The 19495-nt window shown below is 35.8% G+C and overlaps 2 protein-coding genes across 3 annotated transcripts in view; one reads left to right on the top strand and one right to left on the bottom strand.

Moving 5' to 3' along the window:
* The window catches only part of LOC118262232 (glypican-6), an 88842-nt gene extending 71264 nt beyond the window's left edge, over positions 1-17578 (top strand). The window contains exons 3-11 of the mRNA XM_035573419.2: positions 4426-4549; positions 6631-6741; positions 11134-11290; positions 12501-12663; positions 12802-13383; positions 13677-13833; positions 14103-14290; positions 14799-14930; positions 15287-17578. Coding sequence (XP_035429312.1) covers positions 4426-4549; positions 6631-6741; positions 11134-11290; positions 12501-12663; positions 12802-13383; positions 13677-13833; positions 14103-14290; positions 14799-14930; positions 15287-15684 — 2012 coding nt within the window. The 3' untranslated portion in view covers positions 15685-17578. The remainder of the gene's footprint in view (positions 1-4425; positions 4550-6630; positions 6742-11133; positions 11291-12500; positions 12664-12801; positions 13384-13676; positions 13834-14102; positions 14291-14798; positions 14931-15286) is intronic.
* The window catches only part of LOC118262624 (carcinine transporter-like), a 284870-nt gene that overhangs the window by 190505 nt on the left and 74870 nt on the right, over positions 1-19495 (bottom strand). The window lies entirely within an intron of this gene.

Below are 19495 nucleotides of genomic sequence, written 5' to 3'. Positions count from 1 at the left end.
CTAGGATATTCTGTAATTGTCAATTCGAAACATTTGAAGTAAGATCAATAGCATTATCACCCGTCATTGGTCGTGATTATTCTCACAACCGGCGGATCGCAGATCGCGATTGAGCTCACTTCGAATGTTTCGAATTGACAATTACAGAATACCCTTGTTTCTAAGGCCTGTGCTAGGGCCTAGTAATATTACAGATTTTGGAGCAAGATCGGTTACCTATTGGTATCGGCAGTTAGTGTGCATTTGGTCTAGTATTCGATCTTGTCTTGGTGGTCTTCATATGGGGCTTGGTGGTCGTAGTCTATAGTCACACTTGGAAGCACTGAACTAACGAGGTAATCAAATGTTATACGATACTACGAATGTTTCCGGAATTTCCTCGTATTTAATAGATTGGGCAATAAAGCTATGTAACCTATATTAATAACATAATTAAAAAAGGAAACTTAGGTTTTATATGTATTGCTTAACACATTGAACGCCGTGGTGGTCACCGGTGACCGACGTTAGCGGAGGATTTACCTTCAACAGTTTTCTATTGGCAGTCAAAAACTTAAAGCTCAATAACGCGGTGTAATCAATTGCTAAAATTCTTTTAACAATCAAAATTATCGATGAGGAACATAGGCTACCTACTCGTATTGTTCCAATATTTGTATAGCATAGGAATTTATGTCCGTGTAATCGATATCCGACTCGAGTGACGTCGTCTGCAAAAAAAATGTTTAATTAATAACCTACATTAAATACAGCGTAAACGGCGACATACATTTATTTCAAACTAAATATAAATACCTAATAAATCTGGGCTGAATGAATGTTCATGTACAAAGTGATTAATTTCAAACAGGAAAATTAACGCGCTGCCATTTTCGGTTACCAGCCATTAAACATTAAAAGGGAATAAAATTATTATTAAATTTCATTTTTATTAACGTCAACAACGCGACGGGGAACTCGATTCGATTTATAAATTTAAACGCGTTCAGAATAAATGGCGGGTAAATAAAAACGGCCAGTAAGTAAGTTGAAAATAGATTGTTAACATATTTGGTGTAATCGATCGTCGTCGGTCATTCGATTTTTTATAAGTATTTTTGTTATTCGTCAACAACTGTTTCCTATTTCCTCGGTTTCATGTCGTTCAACGATGTATTAAGGCATTCGAACTTTTTTAGTTTTAAGAAAATTGGTACTTTCGCTGCTTACTTTACGTCAATTATGTGCACGGTTGAGAGATTCCTATAGCGCAGTCGCGTGAATAAAGCTTAAGCTTTATCTATTAATATTTAGGTCCCTTAAAAGGCCTATAATGCCTACTACGAAGAGAAAACACCTTACCCTGTCTTGTGACTGCGTTTGCGTTTACTAACCCTTTTTCGGATTCGAAAAAGCATTTTAAGGATTACTAACCAGTGCGTGTTATAGAAACACGATGCTCAATAAGTCATACAGCAATTTATGAACTAAAGTTATATAGAGTAAGTACCATTGCGCAAGTTAGTGTGTTAGTCTCACACTAACTTGCGCTTAAAACTTGGTTAATCGTCCATAAACCAAACATTCCTTCAGTCGTATGCACGATTTGACACCAATATTGTTATTTGTAAATATAAAACTTCTTTTTACGGATATTGTCAAGTAATTACCACTAGTTACTAGTTACAATTACAAACAAACACACAAATTAATTTCCAGTGAACTGCATCGATTATTCCAATAATTAGCGTTGAATAAATTTACTAACGATGACTGCTCGTCACTTTTTTACGCGTATTTGTTTAAACGCGATTTATTATTCAAATATTTTTAATTTGTTTGTGGTATTTATCGGTTTGTGGTAGTGTTAGTAATACTAGTTGTTTATTAAATTAAAATAATGTTAGGTTTATTTATTTTCCTTTTCACCATTAATAAAATAAATTATGGTACAATAAATACTTACCTATTTATAGAACTGGATTAATACGGGCTGGTAGGTTGACTAAGTAGTGTTCCATTTTCAAATAAAAAGAAGAATATTATTATTGCTGTTACTTACAATAGCATGGCGGTAAAGAATCAAAAACTATCCAAACGTACCTACATTACATACAAATTGTGATTCGAAATTAACATAATTAAATTCACGAAGCGTTTATCTAGAAATGTACGTAAGTATTTACGTTTTCAGCGAACAGTACAGATATTTATTTTTTGTCCACGCCACTTTTTGCACGCGACAAAAATACCGCGGCCGTGAAAAAAAGTACAGAGTCATTGAACTTGATGCCACGCCGTGTGTAATCTGTAGCACACATAACTTATAATTATATGCAGTAAATAGTTAGTTATTAAACGCATTATTGCATTAACTGTAGGTCTGTAATCTGCGTTAATTGTTTGTAAATGGAGTTTTCAATAAGCACTCATGTATTTTGTGCGAATGCATTATTTTTTTGGTGGCCATTCGTTTTGTATCGATGAAAATCGTGTTCACACAACGTTAATAGGTTGTCAATAGATTAGTGTTATATGCATGTCTATTTAGCAATTGGTTATTATATCGATATATCCTAGTATTTTCGCGTAATAGTGTGAATGTTCTAAAGCTAATTTGGAAATACCTTGGGTAATTTAGACATCACTAAGATTTATTTATTTTGATTAAGTAATAGTGGATAGAAATAATGTTTTTTTGGAGTTATCTAACAGACAAAAAGTCTGCGTTTTGACGCGGGAAACAGAACGATGTTAAAATTTTCGTTGAACGATGTCAACCAAAGAATGTTTAGATTTTTGCGTTTTGAAAATTTTCAGGGCTTGTTGTTATCTAAGACAATGATACATTTCTTCATATCAATTAATTCTATATGTTTTTGTACTTCCTCACAACATGACCCTGGAAACTCCTTAAACTTCCAAGTAAAGTAAAGCTAGATTTTTCATAAGAACGGGTTACTTTAATAAATTCCCTGAAGTACGGCCGCATCGCATGAATCCGTTTCTTCGAACGTGGATTTATAAACAAAGCTTGCCAGTGTCATTGCCAGAAATAGTTTACTATTCATCAACATACTGTCGAGGACCACAGGCCACTACGGTTGTTTAGTAAGACTTGGATACCTAGTACTTAGTGATATACTAGATATATCTAATTTCCTACATGATAGGGTATCTTAAACTCATTGTACCTTGGTACATCATAAACCAAGGATCATGTAAACCCGGAGCTACGGACTACCTAGCGGGTTTACTGGGGCTCTGGCTCGAAAAACAGGAGTAGGAACGGAGTGGTTTTTAGTCAGTCAGAGTCTAACACCTCTCGCCTCGCCCAAGGCGGGAGAGGACCAATTTTGATGTCATGTTCCCAACCTTTCATTGATCTCACTGTCAGTCTGTTTCAGTCTTCTGCTAGACTAAAGACTCTCCAATAGAATGCTTCTTGTGCTCATTCTTCAACTCTTCGTATCCTCTGGTAGTCAAAATTAGTAATTCTGAGTCTTTTCAACCAGTCCGATTGATACAGATATTGACTACTTGATAGCTTAAAAAAAAAAGAACGTCGAATCATTTTAAATTATTTATTTTAATATTTTTCTTAAGATAAATACTTACTTACATACTTTATTTACTAATAACAATAATTCCAGAATGTCTGTCTGTATACAAGGCGGTCGGCTATGTTAGATCTATTTTAAAAGTAATATATCTGTCACTTTAAAGCACAGCTCTTAAATCGTACATAGGCGTGCCTTGAATTTGCAATAAACGAACCTTTGTCACTTGTTTTTTTATCCGCCATATTGAAAATTCAAATTTTAATTCTAAAAGATGACGTTATTATAAATAGTGACTCATTGGAACAAGTCTGTACAGGCGCGAGGGCAGCATCTCAAGATATCCTATCGATATTTTAAACCTTATTCTTTTCTAATAAAGATTAGAATCTATTAAATATTGGTAGTATGGGTGAGGTTGATGTGCAATTGTGTATCTTTTTTAATAATAGTATTACGAGCCGCCATTACGGAGTTTGAAGCATCTGCTAATAATATTTAATGTTGGTATAAACGACTCTATATTAATAACACACCGATACCTTCTAAATATCTTTATGATAGATATTTTGATTGGCAGTTCATCTTCCGCTTTTAATAATGTCATTCACCTTGTGATGAAATGGGTATGAAGTTTTGATTGTTGGTCTGTTGCCTGTGAACTAAGATTCTATAGTTGTATACAAAATAGGAGTGGAAATCTACTGTTGGTTTATATAGCTCACTGGGATGGGAATGTTCTGGAAACTGAACTAGAACAATTATTTTTTGTCACTCAATACTTTGACTGCCAACAAAAATCTGTTGAAGGCAAATCCTCCACTAACGCCGGTCATTTTTGCCTCCATGGCGATTAAAGTGTTAATATTAAATTTTTCTTTTCCAGAATTCTTCAGGCGGTTGTTAAAGCAATCACGGGAGGAGTTCCATATGATGTTCAAGCGAACGTACGGCATGATCTACGAACAACACTCCTATGTCTTCGAGCAACTTTTTGAACAGCTTGAAAGGTAACGCTTTTGTGATTCATCCTATATGGCCATGGGGCCCTTGAGAACCCTAATGAAATCATCAGCAATCATTAATATCATACGTACGGAGTTCTGACATCATCAGTCGTGACTACAGTCAAACAGAGTCAGTGTACCATTAAGACTTAGATTTATTTCAGCAGGGCCGTATTTCGATAATTCTATTACATATTGAGATAAGTTCTGGTATTATAATTATATTTTAAGCCCCTTTTAAGAGGACCTGGGGAACCCTTTAAAATGCGCTTAGCTTTTTGGAGAGAAAGACTAAGGAGTGTGGGATTTTTATCTCACTTAAACCCCGGTGGTCACCTTCAGTACCGATAAGGGGCACCGACTCTTCTAATTAGACCGTAGTAACCCTATCGTTATTTTTAGGCCATAAATGCAAAACTGATATTCAATTTAATATTCCAAGAATTAATATCTACGTCTTGTCACTTCATTCTGTACACGATGCAGTAACAAAACAATTAAATATAAGATACCTAGAACTTACACTATTTCTGCCATTCCTCTTATAATATATTCTCGTCAGACTCTGTATTTCGCTCCGTGCTCCAAACATTAACCGAATGAATTCCACATTCCACGTTAGCTTGCTGCAACGCACGACGGTTATTCTGATATTACTTCTTGGAAACATATATTATTCTGATTTGTCAAGGTAATAAAAACCTAAGACTTAGACGAAAGCTGTGACGGAACTAGAAAATTAGTGATCCTAATTCTGATCATGATCATGATGAAGAAAAATCTTTATTTAAATGTCGGAGAGCTATGCTTCGGCACAAATTGGACGACTCGACCGGAGTGATACCACGGCCTTACAGAAAACCGACGTGAAACATCGCTTGCGTTGTGTGAGTGAGGTTACCGGAGGCCTAATTACCCTTCCCAATCCCAGTTTCCCCAACAACCCTTAAATTCCTAACCCCCAAAAGGCTCTGGTGTTTCAAGTGTCCATGTGCGGCGGATGCTTACCATCAGTTGATCCGTCTGCTCGTTTACCGAATTATTCCTAAAAAAATCCACCTTAATAAAACTTGAAAGTTACTCGAAACATGATAAGAGTAAAAACCTAATATAAGACGAAGTATTGCCAGTCTAAATCTCAGGATTACACCGTCGAAGCCCAAAGTTCACGCAAATCCCCAAAAGCACGCTTGCCAAAACCAGCCGCGACCTCTGCCTTTTTGTTATTAAAAGAAAAAGTAAAATATTCCAGCGGCTTATTACGGGTTGGATAAAAAAAAAGAAGCAACCGAGATGTTTATGAGTCCCTTACAGTTTATGGTCCTTGATAAATATATTGCGAAAGTTTTGTTTGTCTACCTTTTTAAGTAGTTAGAGGTTCGTTTATGCAAATGTAACCCCGTGTGGAGTATTTTCTTTTGAATCTTGAGGTGGTTTTATCTGATCACCCTTTAATTTTCTGCTTGTATCTATAGGTCTACAGGCATTCTAAAATTTTTATTATTATATTTTAACATTACTTCTATTAAAATAATTATCTTACAATCTTGAGATGGTTTTATCTCATCACCCTTTAATTTTCTGCTTGTATCTATAGATCTACAGGCATTCTAAAATTTTTATTATTATGTTTTAACATTACTTCTATTAAAATAATTATCTTCTCATCTTGAGGTGGGTTTATCTCATCGCCCTTTAATTTTCTGCTTATATCTATAGATATAATTAAAGATAATTAATTAAAGACGTATACGTCTACAGGCATTCTAAAATATTTCTTATTATATTTTAACTTCTTTTAAATTATTTCTAAATGCCTTTGCCCTTCTTCTCTTCTACGAATTTTATAATTTGCTGGGCCCGACAGGGTCCATAATTGTGACTAAATACGGTATTTTCCAACACCTGTGTACATTATGGATGCAATAAATACTTGAATACTGAAATAATTATCTTCTCATATTGAACTGGTTTTATCTTATCACCCTTTAATTTTCTGCTTGTATCTAGAGGTCTATAGGCCTTCTACAATTTTCCTTATTATATTTTAACATTACTTCTATTAAAATAATTATCTTCTGCAGGTACTACACGCGAGGAGATACCAACTTCGACGTGATGATGGACGGCTTCTTCAGCATACTGTACAACAAGATGTTCACCGTTCTCAACTCACAGTACGATTTTGACGAGAAGTAAGTACCTTTTAATAATATCACCAATAATTTTGTCATTATTACCAGCAGGCGTGATGATTCCTATCCTATCCCAGTTCGTAAGCTAATGCAGTACTACCTAGTTGGTTTGCCAGGGCTCCGACTCGAAAAACAGGAGTAGAAACGGGGTAGTTTTTAGTCAGTAATAGTCTGACACTCCCTCTCGAGTAGAAGTCATTGGATGATCTTCCCCCCTTAAAAAAGCCATACCACCCACAGACAAATCTTACCGTCATCAACACTAGTCCTTGAACTGTTCCTATAACCATGACGAGTTAGCTCATTCTAGACTTAGTATTTTAATGTATCAACCGTTTTGGTAATGATTGATGAACAAACACATATTCCTATAATTAGTTCTTCCTTTGAAGATTTATCGTCACAGTCATTAAGAGTCTCAGTTTAAATGACGTTTTGCCGACCGATATGAAGATTAATGAATGCAATTAATGATGTTTTTTGAGCTCCCTAAACTGTTGTTACCAGTGGGGCACCATGTATAATACTGGATTCTAATCCTACCGTATAAAATGGCTTGTCGCAAACTACATTAAAAATGGGTAGGAAATATAAGCAGTATGTATCTCAATAGCAATATTTGAAGACAATTAAATCTACTGACTCTTCAAAATAATGAATTTGTTACTTGGATTCTTCAGTTGTTCGAAAATTTCTCGGTAGCCCACGATAAACCCGCCAATATAATATGGCAATAGGATTAGGCATTACCCTAAAACTTATAACACAAATAGTGAGAAGTGGTGTACATTGTATAGCGGCATTATGTGCCCTAATGTACACTTATTATACTCGGGGATAAAAGGCGTGACGGTAAAAATCTCAAAGCAGAAATCAATAAATACTTCATTATCATTTATTTACCATTTAGTTACCTCCCAACAACACACAATCTTTCGCTTAAACCTTCAGTACCTAAACATCGCACAACAATTTATTACATTCAAGACGAGAATCGCAATAAATATTCACATCCCATTCATTGGGATTCATTCATTCATTACATTGGCGTCGCATCTTATTTGGTTTACCGAATCCCTTACTTGGGTCCTGTATGTTTAGTCTAGACTCGATACGAATCTATTCGGAGTGCAATAAAATTGGAGCTTCGTCTGTATATGAATGATCGTTCGGTTTATTTTTATACGCTTTGTATTGTATCAGATGAATTGCTCTTGGTGTTTCGATAGCTTGCAATTTTGAATTTCCATTCGATCGAGTATCTATCGATCTATGATTGATTTTATCGTAAGTTAAGATTTATCTTGTATTATTTATTTATATTTATCTTGAGCAGTATAAAATGAATGGTGATAATGTTAAAGGTAGGTCCCAATTAATAAGGAATTCTTGTCTATCGATTTGGTTTGATAATGAAATCCATACTTATATGGGAAATTGAAAACTATATTATGAACCTACCTGTGATTTACAATGAATAAATGAATTTGAAATTTAAAATGTCGTCTATACAATCAACGCCATTCACATAGATATTGTTTAAGTCCAAAAGATGTGTCAGTTAGTTCTAATCTAAGCCAATAACCTAACAATGTTGCAGCAACGCCCATTACTGATACAGATATAAAATGTTTACTCGGCCACCGACCACACTGCACTTCGCACTAAAGAAAGCTCCAATATCAAGCACTGTGTCTCAGCTGGAAAACGCCCCTTTGTTTATAAAGACGCGTCAATAAAACACTTTAGCAGACAGCTTTAGTGTTATGGACACGTAAACAAACGATTAGGCTCGATAATAGGGCATAAACTCCTGATAATAGAGCATAAAGTGGCGTGAAACGAATCGTGATAACGTTATGAAGGGCTACCGAATAGTTTATGAGTTGTACACAATCAAGTTATTAATGTTATTGCGTATGAAGTGTGTTTTTAGCCAAGTGGCGACGGGTCTGTTTCATAAAGGGGTTACCGGTTACCTGGTACTTGATAGTTTAAGGGTCGTTAATTTCCAATCTGACTGTTAATATAAACGCGAAAGTTTGTAAAAGGTGTTTAATATTCTTACACGCAAATAGTACTAGGTTTATTTAGGTAAAATTTTGCATAAATTATACCTCAACATTACTCAAAATACTATAATTAGATTGAATTCATTTTCTGACTATAATGTCTATATTTACTTCAGTGTAAGTAACAGTCAGTTACCTACCCAATAAACAGGAAAAAGTAATGTAAACGTAAGAGCTATAATTAATGCGATTCATTGGTAACCATTACTCATTTCTTAGAAGATTCGACGCTAGAGTCTGGCTCAATAATCTAGAAGTTAGGTTAGCTACATCCTGAAGGAAATATCCAGCATAAAACTGTTTCTAAACTTAGTCCGACCTAGTAACGCAATATCCTGGAATGAGAACTAAATCGCGTCACTAGTAAATAAACTATACAATGTATGGAAACTTACACTTTGTATGTGCAAATGTGTTAGTATAAAAATGCACTGTAATACTAGGGGCTTAAAGTGCAATATTCGTCTTTACGTCTTGGATGTGAGTAGTTGGATTCGTTTTAAACTTAGATTGGAGTTTAAGATCGGATTAAAACTTAAGGAACTACATTGTAGACTTTAGTTCAGTGTAACACTGTGATGTGGATGGATTGGTGTTGATATCGTACATTAATACATAGGTACTTAGTTGAGAATACATGAAATAGTAGTTAATATGAAAGAAGATGCATTATATGCACGCAGTAGCGAGAATTTTTAAATACATAAATTCACAACTTTAATTCCACCCTTGTGAAATCCTTTGAATTCGGCTCGTCCCAAATGCTTCCAGCCGCCTGCTAAGCGTGGCGATTATGGCAAATCCCTCTTAAGAAGGAGGTCTTTGTTTAGAAACTTGGACGCAATAGATGAAGATCTTTGATTTCACTATGCAAATAATTCCAGACTTACCAAATTCAACATTAATCCACCATGACCATATGCAAAGCCAAAATACTTCTATGTCGGCAAAACAAAAAAGCAAGCATTTAGCAATAAACCGACAATTAATAAATTAAACATGGCCGCTTTGCTAGTTAGGTGTAAGAAATTAAAATTAACATTATTTCTCAATTAAACACATGACAAGAGTACAAGATGCTGAATATTTTATATAATTTGCAAATGATTGTGACATCCTTTGTAACATGTTTAGAATGACGCAAGACCACAATCATTTTAATGTTCCGCGCCTAAAAGAATAGACTATAGACCAGCCCGCCATGTTTTTATTGCTAGCAGTTAAGGCGGGAATCTGGGTACAATTTTTCAATATACTGACCTCGTATTATGTCATTTTTACGTGTAGCGATAGGGTTAAACTGTAGCGTTTGTTGCTGTATTTTTTGACCCGAGACGGGAAAAATGAGCAAATAATTTTTGGCATTTGAATTTTTTATGGAGTCACCCATAAATTTTTGCCGTGCATAGTACCCTTAGTACGAGTTTGCTTTTCATTAAACGAAAACGATACGAGTGTGTGTTCGGCGTTCTAATTGGCCGGCACAAATTAACTAACCAATCAGAGCGCTGAATGCGTAAAGTAAACTCATACTAGGAGTACTGGTCATAGCGAGATTAACTTAAAATCGTAAACATTTAATATGAATTTGCAAGATACACATCTTCTTATACTGCATAATAGTAGTTTTATTCTAAAGTTTATCTGTGCAAGCACCTTCTTCGTTCATAAAATTCATCTATTAGATTACCTAAAGCATCAAAACATAAAATTGTATGACTTCTTACGATAATGAAAGTAGCCAATAAGATCCTTAAGTGCTGCGAGATTGAAGTCAGGGACAAAACTCCGGGAGGTGGTCATAAAGTTTGTTGTACATACAATAATATATATGTATGTAGGTACTTATGTATGTATGTACAAAGCGTTTAGTTAAGCTCGTAAACGTCGGCCCGCGCGATTGATAGCTGTGACAAATTTTGCGAAGAATTTCAAGTCTGTTGGCCTGTCAGTTATAATAATTGTAGTTTTGCCAACCAGAATATGATCTCATGTTATTCTAATAGCAATCTTTATTTATCTTTGGCTTCAACTTAATTTTAATCCTGTTAGACGAAGATTTAAAAACAAAGGTTTTATTGAGATCCAGTGCAGATCCGTTAGGGAATTTACTTTTTGGAGATTTACTAGCAAGAATTGATGTTGTTTATGTATTGAGGATTCCCTTCTTCATCGAAGATGTAACAAGAATAAGTGACATTACGCTATATTCGGAGAATTATGGCTTTTATTTGTTAAAACCACGCAAGAAAATCCACCTGCAGACTCTTTAAATCTACACGATAAACACTATCAAAACTAACGAATATTTCCATTCCAGGTATTTGAAATGCGTGAACGAACATATGCGAGACATCCAGCCCTTCGAAGATGTTCCCAAGAAACTGTCGGTGCAGCTGCGCAGGGCGGTGGTGGCCACGCGCACCTTCCACAAGGCGTTGAGAGCCGGCGCTGATGTTGTCAGGAGTATGATGCAGGTAAGGGTCACATAGAAACCTTCTGGAACTTTCTGGAGAATTGATACTTATTTCAGGCTATTTTTATAGGGAGTAGGAAAATGAACGACTACTTTTTAAGAGAGTTATCGAAAAACAACTGTTACTAGTTTTTTATCTTTATTCTGGCTAATTATGGTAAACAGAATACTAATTCCTAACGGAAAGTCAGCCCTACAGTGGGATAGGTCAAAACAGTGTTTACACTGTTTATGTGCCCACGCAAAGCGCTAACTGCGAGCTCTCATACCTACCTATGAATAAATATGAATGTAAACAATAACAATTCCGCCTACCATTCATGAATAATGGCAGCGAAATTAAGTTAAGAGCTTCGCTATATAATTAGTTTACGAGCTTGTTAATGTCTGTGATTCTCCCGACACTCGACAGTGACACCCGGAAGATACGAGTGACAATACCTCGCATAAATCACCCATTATCTAACATCTACCAGCACGTATGGCGCTCGCTCCTATTCTCCGAACTCCTAAAAGGTTCTCAACCTTCGCGACTGATAATTGGACAATCATATTATATCATCGGCGATTAGTTTTCGCGACGTTCTTGGCTTTACTGACCAACTTCGCCAAATCGTGTGTACGTTTTAATTTTTCCAATGTCAACCGCGCTATTAGAATGCAAATATACGCTAATCAATGCGAATATGTATGCTGTTTGGCGCTCGACCTTCAACTTGCGGACCGTCTGAGGCGCAGGCTATCATTTTAGAAAATGACTCATTATCCACGCGAATCATTTGCCGAGCGTTGATCCTGGCGCCTCAGTGACACACCAAGACCTTGGCTTTATTAATTATAATTGTTATCTTAGTTCGTTTGATTTATTTTTATGAGCTTCACTTGTTGCCTTTACGTGAGTTTATTTAATTGGCACAATAGCAACAATCGTTCGGTTTTATTCATGTTTGCTTGCCTTTATTAGATCAACGAACTTGGAGATAACGCGGTCCTGTTTGAAGCGTAGATAGGTGCCTAGTTGTGTACGCCCACTGTACCGACATAGTATGCTGAGAGATCTAGCTATCTTGAAATAGACAGCATCCTTTTGATGTTTTAAAGAGCAGGCGTTATTTATAAGTGTGTACGTCAGACCACAAGATCCGCAAATATTGTTTAGAGCTTTTTTAGTGTTATTGTTTGAGAAGTCATGTGTTTTCGTTTATGTTCAGGTGCCAGTAACATCGGAGTGCGTGACGTCATGGGCGCGGCTCCGGTACTGCGGCGGGTGCGCCGGGTACCAGCAACCCGCCTGCACGCGCTACTGCCACAACGTCATCCGCGGCTGTCTGCCCGCACACGCCGACCTCGGAGACCAGTGGGATGCCTATGTCGGTCAGTACACTCAACAAATACATACGTGTCATGAAGAAGTTCACATATCCAATCTGATACCAGCTTTCCAAAAGATGTCCTATTAACTATTGAAGCTAAGCAGAATGGAGTTCTTACAATTTCTCTTTTAATTTCCAGACGCCGTAGATAAAGTGGCCGACCGTTTGCTTGGTCCATTCAACATCGCTATGGTGGTCGAGCCTATTGACATTAAGATATCCGAAGCGATCATGAGTTTCCAAGAGCACAACAGAGAGATATCGCAGAAAATATTCACGGGGTGTGGGAAACCCGTCCTGGGCGGTGGTGGTGGTGCCGGGCCGTTCTTTGCACCAGGAAAGACGAAACGATCGGTGAGAGCCATACCAGACTTCGACTGGCCACAGAGAGTGGATGATGTTGATGACTTCGAAATCGAAGCTTCATTCGAGAGCATTGTGAACGAGGATCCGTCTCTAGCAAGTTTACGGTCTCCGGAAGGCATCCGAAAGGCGACGGAGGAGATGGCGGAACAAGCGAAGTCTCGAGAGAGGTTCCTACAGTACATGAGAGGTAATATCGACCTTGAGGAGTATGAGGAACATGAGAGGAAGCGCCGCGACGCCGACCCGGAGCCCGCCGCCGCTGGGAACATGGATATCGACTTCAAGTCGTACGATTTCGATGAGAAGAAGGGACCTAAGAAGAAGAAGCCTTCGGCTAAAAGCGAAGAGAGTCGCGGTAAGTTTGTCTACAAGTTTTAAACAAAATAATGATAGTCCTTATTACTAAGTAGTCCCAGTACTTAGATAAAAAAAATATACTAAACGACTTACGCCCGAATACTCAAACGCTACTCAATTTTAAGTTGTACTTAAATATCGTGTTATCTCTGTCATTTTATAAAGAATTGATAGTGACAGAACTACATTTGGGAGCGTCTTAAAATTGAGTAGCGTTTGAGTATTCGGGCATTAGTTGTAATTTCAAAAGCAATCACATTAATAACACATTTTATTGTTTTCTCTTCATAGGATCAGATTGGGGTGGACCTGCGCTAGAGAAACTAGTCCGTGAGACTCGAGTGCGCATGCGCAACACGCGTCGCTACTGGAACCATCTCCCCGCGCTACTCTGCACCTCCACCAGTGTTACCAGCTCGCCTTGCTTCAACGGAACTGATGTTGCCAGGTAAGAAAATTTGCGGTGCCACTTTTGAGGGTAGCTTGAAAAAATGGTGTAGTGACTGTTTGTACAAGTGTTTTGTATAAAAAAGTTATAATTGAACAACAAAAAATTTAGACAACAAATATTTCTTTTCATTGATTTGTGGCGCCCAACATGGGACCAACTTTTCTTTCTTTACGATATCCTTTCTTCAAATAACAATAAAGTTAGGCAAACATCGATCTTAAACACTATATAAATAATTAAATTAAATTATTATATTTCTATTACAGCTACACTCTAAACGCCGCTAGCGAAGGTACAGCAGGTTTAGCTAGTAACCCCGAAGTGCGTGGTGTTGCCAGCCCTATCGCGGTCGCCAGTGTTGCCACGCAAGGAGATTCTCTACGGACGTTAACCGCTCGACTGAAGGACGCTTACAATGGTGTCGAAGTACAGTGGCTTGATACTGATAGCAAGGGTAAGTCTTTAATCATCACTCATTTAATGTTTATGTGAAAATGCCTCTAGTTGTTTTTACGAGTATGTGGCTACAAAATACTGAGTAGATTTTGTGGAGATTTTAGCCATATAAATGTCTTTTTCTTAATTGGGTTATGCTAGTTTGAGTATTTAATGGAACAATTCACTTCATTGTGTCCTTCCATTTTTTATTATTATTTGGTTATCTTCCTATCATAAAAATCGATATTGAATATAAGCCAATCTACACTGTGCTGTATACACACACAAACTTTCCATGCACTTATTTGAGAATGAAAAAAAAAACTGCATTTATATAAACAACTATTTGAAAAGGCGTCTTAACACATTAAACGCCTTGGGTACAAAAGTGACCAGCGCTAGCGGAGGAATTGTCTTTAACAGAATTTGTTGGCAGTCAAAATCTTAATTTCCTCTTATAAGCTATTTTTTATAATTGCAATATGCATACAGTTTCTAATTATGATAAATTACTTTTCTTACAGACTTGCAAGTAGCGAATTCGTTCGGTCGCGAGATCCTGGAGGACGTGGAGTCGGGCTCCGGCTCCGGGGACTGGGGCACTAGTGACGGACTGCCTGATGATGACGAGGACAGGCTCAATGGATACGATACTGGTATGTGTTATGAGCTTTTGAATTGTTATTTGATGATTTTTGTAAAGGTTTTGTATTTAAATAGTGAAAGGGAGATGTTACTTAGTTTGTTTAGATTTGTTCTATAGAGTAGTTAAGGCGTGTTCAAGTTTTAATGGTGGTAAATAGTTATAGATTTATAACATGCCACATAAAATATTTCCCATATTTAGGTCATCTAAAATAGTTAAGGGTTTCTTATTTATATTTAAAATAACTAAAGTAAATTAGACGAATAATAAACTATTTCGAGGATTTAAAAAAATCTATAATATTTAGGTATGATAGGATGACGCCCTCTTCACAAACATTTATTAAACTCAAAATTTAATTTCCAGGCTCAGGCGACAGTCCACCAGACGCGGAAGACGAGCAAACGGAACGCGAGCCCGAAGTGATGGCCCCACAACCTCGACCCGTGACCGAGGCGCCCATCATACCGTCCATCATCGACTCGCCCGCCACCAACAACGTCAACGTGCGCGGCCGAGTCGGACCCGACACCGACCTGGGCATAGTCATACCACCGCAAACTGACACGGGCGACACTCCAGTCATTACTGACACGTCTGACAGAGACAGCGAAGCGCCCCGTCCCCCTCCACAAGACGTACCTACTAGGGAACAACCAGTCGCGGGCGCCGCGGACAGCCCCGCCCTACAGAGAGCACTGTTCACGTACGCACTGCCCGTTGTCTGCGCCTGGTTCGGTACCATAGTCACCGACCTCTTCTAAAGTCTCTAAAAGTGTATAGAAATCGTGTGGTTTGTATATAGCCTAGTCAGTGAGCGACCCAGGGAAGCTACAGCGCACTCGCGCTACTGTGATATTGTGGACTCGGCAAGTTACGGAACGTTACAACACGGACAATGACATTCAACAAATTTATACACAGTGCGTTGTGTAGTGAATTAATTTATTTTTATTGAATTTTTTTTTCAAATAATTCCGTTACAATTATCTGCAACCATTTTGTAAAGTGAACGACAATAAATGGGGAGTATTTTTTTTTTAATCTGGCAATTGATTATTACCATACTATAATGGCATTATATATTTTTTAATTTAGCTAAAATTGATATATCAGCCAAATTATGTATTTATTAAATGATCTTTTTTCGTGTACATAAAGTGTAAATTATACCGCGGTAGATAGTGAATGTATGTTTTATTTTACTAGTATATAAGTATGTCTGTACGATGCTGTATAGTCTGTGGGTTGGCGCCAAAAATATTTTAAGTAAAATTTTGTTCTAATGAATTTTCCATCCAATTTTATTTCCACTTTATTGTTATTTATACATTAATGGAGTTCACATGTAACTATACTAAATCTAATTTAGAGGATTTCTAAACTAAAATCCCGGAAAATATATTATTTTTGCCACTTAAACCACAGACTATAAAAAACTAAAAAAAAACATGTCTAAAAATGTACATAAAACTTAGTCATAATTTGTATAAGTAAGTTTATAGACTGATTTGCTTTCGATTTATATTTTACACGCAAATTATAATATTATTATTTCATTCGGACTAAGATAAATACTAATCATTTAACCGACTGATATAATGATAATTTCGATTTTATTATTATTATTACATATGTATGCATATTATTTTAATTTTAATAATATTTTTTCGTTAAAATATTTATCTTCAATTTTGGCTTCAGCTTTACTTTGCTAAGTATAGATTTTAATTTGCAATTTCGTGTCGCAGGCAAAGTTATAATTAAGGCAAATGGTTAAGCGGCTGACAGATTGCAAATTGAATATTTTTTACACATAGTTAAGTGACACCAGTGTATAATATTCTAAGTGTTATTTCTTTTTATACGTAATGTGGCGTCGTATATGTAAACATGTCATATAAGTCGCAGCTTAGATACATTCATGTAATTTCCTTTATTTGATTTATTTTGTTAAATATTCTCTTCTTAAACAGTTGGAATTGATGTTTGGATGTAGCTGTTGGATAAAAATCTAAGTCATTTTGTCTGTTTGGTACATTTTAGTATAAGACGGCTGCGACAATAACACGCACAATTATTTTTAATATTGGAACAAGCAGAGGAAGGTATTGTGTAACAAATAAATAAATAATTAAATACAAAGTGTACAATTTTACACGTTTCCAACTAATTTGAAATAATAAAAAATATATTTTGAAAATGTAGTTTCGTTTTTGATTTTGTGATTTTCATTCACGCCTTCCTTTGTGCTTTTAATGAAGTTTGACTTCAACGCGTAGATGCGACTAGAACGTTTGATTTCAAAGTAACTGTCGGCGAGAGGATGCGCGCATTTACTGAGCACTTATTGAAAATCAATAGAAAATTAATGCAATAAGAGTTTTATACCCTTAACTATAAAGTACATAATAAAAGGACATCATAATTCGTATACCAAGAGTACGGGGACCAAGCTACATGGTATCGCTATGTGCCATCTATTTAAGAATTATTTAGCGCACAAATCTAAATGTACTAGCACTACCACGCTAAACGGCCCGTGTTTTATTTCTATTTATATGTACGTGTGTCAGTGAGTCCCGAGAGGCAGTTTGAATATTTTATATAGAACAATAATGTACTTATTTGTACCAGGAATAAAATGTTCTAAAATAACTTGTTTTCAATTTAATTCCCAAACTTATAAACTAAACTAAGTTGAATAATAGCATAATCAGGATCAAGTATTCAGATCAACTGTCGCTTATTTGTTAATCTATTTAAAATACTGGAACTGTCGTTCTCATTAATGTAAATAATCATATATTTAACATTTAATTAGATAATGGAATCTTTAAAGATCTTTTGCTCGATCTGTCTCATTGGCGATTGAAAGAATACGACTCTACGACCAATAAGGTAACGACATTATCGATATCTAAATACGGTCATATGCAAATCCACATTTACACGCTAGAAATGAAGAACTGATATATTAAACAAGAGTTTTATAGCAATCGGAAAGCGTAAACTAAACTTATCAACCGCCAGTGAAGCAGACCGTACTAAATGTTGCTAGAAAGTTGTAGTTTTTTATACGGTGTAATGAAATATTGTGTAACAGGGTACCGATATGAATAATTGCATGTATCTATTATACGTATAAAGAACTCATTATGAACTGCGATTTATGTATTAATCGATGCTACCAATGATTATTTCCGCGGACATGATTGGCCATGCGTTAAAACGAATGTCAAGAAAAAATTTCAACGAATAACTGAATTGAATTCACACAGACAAGTACGTATTGTAACAAAAACGTAATGAAAAATGTAAACACATCGATATGTTTGTGTAAAAGTAAAAGTAAAGTAATTATTGTTTCATCCAATAAAACTAGCGGAATGAGGAATGGCTTTATTACTAGTTATTTCATCGTATTTATTTGTTATTCGTATAATTATGTTACTAATGAATACTTCCGTTTTAGAAATTTCACGAAAATACCTATTTGTTTAAAGTGACTGTTACATAAAAATATCGAAACCATGTCTGCGGTCTTTAGCGTTTGGAAAACTATTGTATTTTAATTAGATAAAAATATATAAGTTGCGGAAGTTTCATCATACTGTTACTTATAATACATACTTAGGCTACCTACTTACACATGGCCCCCATCAGGATTACTTTCAAAGAGGTGACTCATACACATTATTAGTATTACACATATTAACAAACCAATTCTATGAAGGACATACATGTTCTCAAGATTCTTATTAAAACCCAGCCCTGCCCTAAATTCAAAAAGTGAGGGATGAAATGAACTCAATAAAATTTCAAACCTATTTCTATTATTAAAATAGGTAACATAACTTAGGACTGGTCCCATTTCGAAATCTTGAAATATCTCGAAAAGTACAAGTCCTAGCTAAAAATTAACTAATTTTCGGTATTCTCCGTGAAAACCTTTTCTGCCTGAGGGGTATTGTGGGGGTGACTTTGGGGTGAAGTGAGGCCACGCCCACCATGAGTTATTACTTTATAAGGCTTATAATATCGATTTTAAGGCTGGCTTAATTTTAAGCTCGTAAGTCTCAACAATCCATTTGGAGATTTTCAACTTTATTACAGAGGTATAAGGTTGATTAATCTGAAAAGATGTGAGATGTATCTTCTTGAAAATAATCCTAATAGTGTCCATTGATAATGGAGACAGAAAAAACAAGTTGTCAAAGTTTTATTATTATTTATTATACAATATTTAAATAATTGTGTGTATATTCGAAATCATATCGGACTTTTGTAATGGAAATGAAAGATTTAAATGATTTTTTCAAATCGATAGAAAGAATTGGAGATTTTATATTTCATTCTTTCTATAGTATTGAAAAATGTTTTAAAATATCGCATATTTAATGGAAAAATTGATTCTATGAGTGGAATTTGTTTTGTAAAGGTGCTATGTTCACGGTTTAGCATAATATAATGATGTTTTTTTCATTTTATATGCGATCTAGGTACCTGTATACGTAATGATTGAGCTACAGTTGGGTATCATTCAAATATTATGTGCAGGAAAATTACCATCAA

The sequence above is a fragment of the Spodoptera frugiperda genome, chromosome 12 (assembly GCF_023101765.2).
Source record: "Spodoptera frugiperda isolate SF20-4 chromosome 12, AGI-APGP_CSIRO_Sfru_2.0, whole genome shotgun sequence".
Lineage (NCBI taxonomy): Eukaryota > Metazoa > Arthropoda > Insecta > Lepidoptera > Noctuidae > Spodoptera > Spodoptera frugiperda.
This window is presented reverse-complemented; position numbering and strand designations above follow the sequence as displayed.